At 39.5% G+C, this 5,460-nt stretch overlaps 1 protein-coding gene across 1 annotated transcript in view; it reads left to right on the top strand.

The window, feature by feature from the left end:
* The window catches only part of NIT2 (nitrilase family member 2), a 26,642-nt gene that overhangs the window by 7,670 nt on the left and 13,512 nt on the right, over positions 1–5,460 (top strand). Inside the window, exons 3-4 of the mRNA XM_042781645.1 lie at positions 2,809–2,927; positions 5,104–5,224. Coding sequence (XP_042637579.1) covers positions 2,809–2,927; positions 5,104–5,224 — 240 coding nt within the window. The remainder of the gene's footprint in view (positions 1–2,808; positions 2,928–5,103; positions 5,225–5,460) is intronic.

Genomic DNA, 5,460 nt, shown 5'->3' with positions numbered 1-5,460 from the left:
GTTGGGCAATCCTACTTCCGTAGTGATACTGCCTCAGAAACCCAAGGAGGGGTCGCTATGAGTCGGGTTTGACTCGACGGCACATAACAACAACAACAAGTCTATTATTTGCTTGAGAGGTGGCCTCCAGAGTGGCTTCAGTTCCACATTAGAAGGGTAACTGAGGGAAATAGTCTTGGGGTTACTCCAGTCTCTATCACACCAATAGGTCTGCCTTCTCCATGTTGTGTATTGTCTTTCTTTTCACCAGAATTAACATGTGTCTACTATCTAGTTAGTGATTTCCCTTCTTCTCCCTCCCATCCCTGGTAACCATCAAAGAATGTTTCTTTCTGTGTTTAAAGCTGTTCTTGACTTTTTATAATAGTGATCTCATGCATTATTTGTCCTTTTGTGATTGACTCATTTCACTTAGCATAATGTCCTTCAGATTAATCCATGTTTTAAGATGTTTTGCATATTCATTATTCTTTATCATTGTATAGTATTGCATTGTACTATGTATCAAAATTTGTTTATCCATTCATCTGTTGATGGACACTTAGATTGTGTCCATATTTTGGTATTGTGATTATTGCAGCAATGATCATGGATGTGCATATGTCTTCATGTCACAACTCTTATTTCTCCAGAGTATATACCTAGGAGTGGAGTTGCAATTTCTAGCTTTTTAAGGGAATACCATACCATTTTTCAGAATGGTTTATACCATTTTACAGTCCTACCAATGGTGTATAAGAATTTCAAACCAAAAAACTCCCTGCCATCGAGTCAGTTCAGACTCATAGCAATCCCCAGACAGTTTCTGAGACTGTAACTCTTTACAGAAGTAGATTACCCCGTCTTCCGCTGTAGAACTGATGGTGGGTTTGATCCACTCACCTTCTGGTTAGCAGACAAATGCCTTATCCACTATGCCACAAGAGCTCCTTATAAGAGTTCCGATCTCCCCAAAACCTTAATTGCATTTGTTGTTTTCTGGGTTTTTTTTAATTAGTGCCTTTATTGCTGGGGTGAGCTATTATCTTATTGTAGTTTTGCTTTGCATTTTTTTAATGGCTAGTGGTTGCCAGCATCTCTTCATGTATTTGTTTGTTGTATGTCTTTTTGCTGAAGTGTCTGTGTCTTTTGCCTATTTTTGTAATTGAATTATTTGTCTTTTTGTTGTTGCGGTGTTGGAATTTTTAATGAATCTCAGAGATTAGACTCTTGTCTGATATGTCGCTGCCAAAATTTTTCCCCTGGTCTGTAGGTTCTCTACTCTTTTGATGAAGTCTTTTGATGAGCTTAAGTATTTAAGTTTTAGTAGGTCCTTGTTATCTAGCTTATCTTCTGCTATTTGTAAATTTTTAGTTATGTTAGATATTATATTTATGCCACAGATTAGTGCCCCTAACTTTGTCCTTAGTTTTCCTTCCATGAACTTTATACTTTTAGGTTTAAGATACAGATCTTTGATCCATTTTGAGTTAGTTGTTGTGTATGGTGTAATGCATATGTCCTATTTTGCTTTTCTGCAAATGTATATGCAGTTTTGCCAGCACCATTTTTTAAAGAGACTATTTCTTCCCCTTTTAATGGATTTCAGCCCTTCCTCGAATATCAACTGTCAATAGGTGGTGGATAGGTTTACTTCTGGATTCTCAACTATGTTCCATTGGTCTACATGTCTTTCATTGTCCAGTACTTGTTTGACTTCCATAGCAGTATAGTAGGTTCTGAGGTCAGAATGCATGAGGCCTCTTACTTTATTATATTTCTTCAATAATGCTTTAGGTATCCAGGGCCTCTTTCCTTCCATATAACGTTGGAGATTTGCTTTTTGTTAACGAATATTGCTGGGATTTGGATCAAGAATGCATTATATCTACAGATTGCTTTGGGTAGTATTGACATTTTCACAATGTTAAGTCTTCCTATCCATGAGCATGGCATGTTTTTCCATTTATGTAGATCTCTTGGTTTCTTGCAGTATGTTTTATAGATTTCTCTGTATAAGTCTTTTATATCCCTAGTTAGATTTACTCCTAGGTATTTTATCCTTTTGGGTACTATTATAAATGATATTATCTTGCTGTGGTGTTTGTTTATTTTCTATTTAACACATACTCCTTTGGGTACAGCATTATTCATGGAGTTAGTGCAGACCCTCATAGGTGTCCAGGGCCCACTATATGACTGAGAACGTGTGTAGCCTGTCATCTGCCAGACTCCCTCCCCCCATTAGCTGCTGGACCAATGCGCTGTGTCCCAGGTGTTGGTGGAGAAGACAAGCATCTCCCTTTCCCATGGGCCTATTGCCCCAACTCACACCAGGCAGGCAACTTTAAGGGTTTGTAACTTCTGTGCTGGGACAAGCTCAATACCTGGATTGAGAGTGGATAGTAAAGGATAGGGTTCAAACTTAGGCTTCTTAAAGCCATATTCTGATTTCATTCCCCATACTACATGGTGAAAAGTTGACCCTGCCTGTTTTTCTTCAGATTCTTGTGCCTAGCCTGGGGCTTTGTCCATGGATCTTGCTCTATCTCAAGATTTCTCAACTTTTTGACATTACTGGCATTTTGGACTAGATAATTCTTTGTTATGGGAGGCTGTCTTGTACATTGTAGGATGTTTAGCAGAACCCTGGCTTCTATCCATTAGATATGAATAGCATTCCACCAGTAGTGACCATCAGAAATATCTCTAGATATTGCCAGATGTCACTTGGAAGCAAATTTGTCCTGTGTTTTAGAAAACCACAACTCTTACTTGAATTTAGCAGTCAGATCTTCTGACAACTATTTTTTTTATCTTTGTCCTCAGCTTTCCGCTTGGCCCTCATCCAGCTTCAAGTTTCTTCCATCAAATCGGATAACCTCACTCGAGCTTGTGGCCTTGTCCGGGAGGCAGCAACGCAGGGAGCCAAAATCGTTTCTCTTCCAGTAAGTATAGAGGAAGCCTTCTACACAGTTCCTTTCTGGGAACTGTAGACCCAACAGAATAGTGTCAGCTATCCACAGTTGTGTTTTTGTGTCCCAAGGTCCAACAAAGCCCCTTGGGGCCCCTGTTTTTTCCACATTTGTCTGGATGATGACCCTAGCGAAGATCTTTGTGACAGGACAGGGGTAGTCTGGCAGTAGTTCTTTAACTTTAGGATCATCTACTCTGTTCAGATGAGGAAACCAAAATCCTCATCAGTTGAGGGACTTACTTAAAGCTAAAATATTCAGTACCTTGGATACTCATCTTTGTTCTTTATGTAATTAAGTCTTTATAGGACCAGCATATATTTGTTTTAACAGTAAGCTTCCAATATTAAAAAAGATGGAAAACGATTAGAAACATTTAGGGAGCCTGTGGCATCTTAAAGCCAATAGGACTCTGTCTCTCCTTCCCAAATAATTTCTTTTAGAACAGAACCATCTGAAAGTTGAACTCATTTGTTTGTCAGCAGGTCCAAGGTTAGTACTGGAGAGGGGTTACTGCAGATGTCAGCCCTTGCATCTGCTGGCATCTTCTCCAAAGGCCTGCTGACAATCATTGGGTGGAACTATTCCAGGTGGCCCCCAACACCTTGCTTTCCCACTATGGGGAGGAGGCAGCTCTTTGCAAACCCTGTCTATAATATTGACTGGAGAACTTTTAGGAATCTTTTAACAAGGGAGTTAGATGTCTTAATGTTAAACCAATCTTCCTTATGGCTCTAGTCACGGGACTTGCCTGTATTGTGCCCTGATCATGGTCTCTTGTTTGTTCATGTTGCCAAGGTCAGAATGAAAATCCCAGGAGTCAAAGCGCTTGAATTCTGCACTTGCCCACCTCAGTGACTATCCAGCATGAGTCTATTACAAGCAGCAATCCCAGGCTTGAGTTTCCTGGCATAGTGCCTGGTACACAAGAGATCTCAATAAGTAAATGAGAGTCTTAAATCTACTGATTTTTGTCTTCTGCTTTCCAAAATATCCCAGAGCTGTTGACAATAGTCATACTCTGGATGGAATGAGAGACTTCATAGGATCAGAATGATAACGCTGGAAGGGAACTTAGAAACAGTGCATTTTACAGATGAGGAAGCATCTTAACTTCTGCACGTTTCAAAAGTTATGTGTCTTTTCAAAAACAGACTTACTGCTTTACATAGTTAATAATTATGATTTTGAGCCTATTAATTCATCCTGATACCCAAAGTCATATGAGTAAGCCCAGTTATAGTAGGGCTTGTGTGTTAGTTTGTTAGTACTGTTGTAACAGAAACACCACAGATGGGTGGCTTTAACAAAAATTTATTTTCTCACTGTTCAGGAAACTTCTAGTCTGAATTCAGGGGGCTAGCTCTAGGGGAAGGCTTTTTGTTTTAACTCTGAAGGAAAATCCTTGTCTCAGCTTCTCTGGCCTCTTCTTGGTATTCCTTGGAGATCTGCCTGTCTTTCCCCTGTTTGTCCTTACTTGCTTCTGTTCCTAATTTACTCTCTATGTATCAAAAATGGTTTAAGATACACTATACACTGCAGCATAGTGCCTAAGGCATTTGACTGTTATCCAGAAGGCTGGGAGTTCAAACCCACCATCTACTCCTCGAAAGGAAGATTGGGCAGTCTACTTCCATAGGGATACTACCTTGTAAACCCAAGAAGTGTTCGCTATGAGTTGAATCAACTTGATGCAGTGAATTTTGTTTTTTTAATATACTGATATGACCTCATTAACAGAACAGAGAATTTCCAAATGAGATTACATTCACAGGTAGAAGGGTTAGGATTTATAGCACATGTAATGGAGATGCAGGTAGGAGGTACTCAATTCAATCTATAACATAATATCCTAGATACCCAAGGTTAGAAACTTGTTCTGGAAAAAACAGGTCTGGCCTCTACCAAGCTGACCATGATCATGATCAGGTAGAGAGAACATGTGACTTATCTCCCCTGGCTCCACCTGAGCCAGTTGTTGAGGCTGCCTGTGGCCACAAGTGCTTTATCCCTGAGGTATCAGTGTTATTAGCTGTGCTTCACTCCTCCAAGTGAGAGCACAACTAAAAGCAGCAACTGTCTTCTTACAGCAGAATATTGAGTATTTTGGTGGTTTCTCCCCTCTTGTTCTCTGCCAACATTATTCTAGGAATGTTTTAATTCTCCATATGGCACAAAATATTTTCCTGAATATGCAGAAAAAATTCCTGGTGAATCCACACAGAAGCTTTCTGAAGTAGCAAAGGAATGCAGCATATATCTCATTGGAGGTAACTTCCCACCCCCAAGGTATAATGGCCTAAACATTAAAAACACCAGAATGATTTTTCTTGTTACATTTAAACTGGGGTATACAGTTTAGGCACTGAAAAGAATGAGGTAGATCTATATGTAGTAATGTGGAAAGATTTGGAAGACTCATTGTTAAGTGAAAAAAATCAAATTCAACATAGTATGAGCAAGTTAGTCCCGTTCAGATTAATCCCACATACAAAAGAAAGCTCTG

Source organism: Orycteropus afer, unplaced genomic scaffold (genome assembly GCF_000298275.1).
Source record: "Orycteropus afer afer isolate SDZICR_OR568_19922 unplaced genomic scaffold, OryAfe1.0 scaffold00143, whole genome shotgun sequence".
NCBI classification, from domain to species: Eukaryota; Metazoa; Chordata; class Mammalia; order Tubulidentata; family Orycteropodidae; genus Orycteropus; species Orycteropus afer.
The sequence above is the reverse complement of the archived record's forward strand: the minus strand, read 5'-3'. Positions and strand labels throughout refer to the sequence as shown.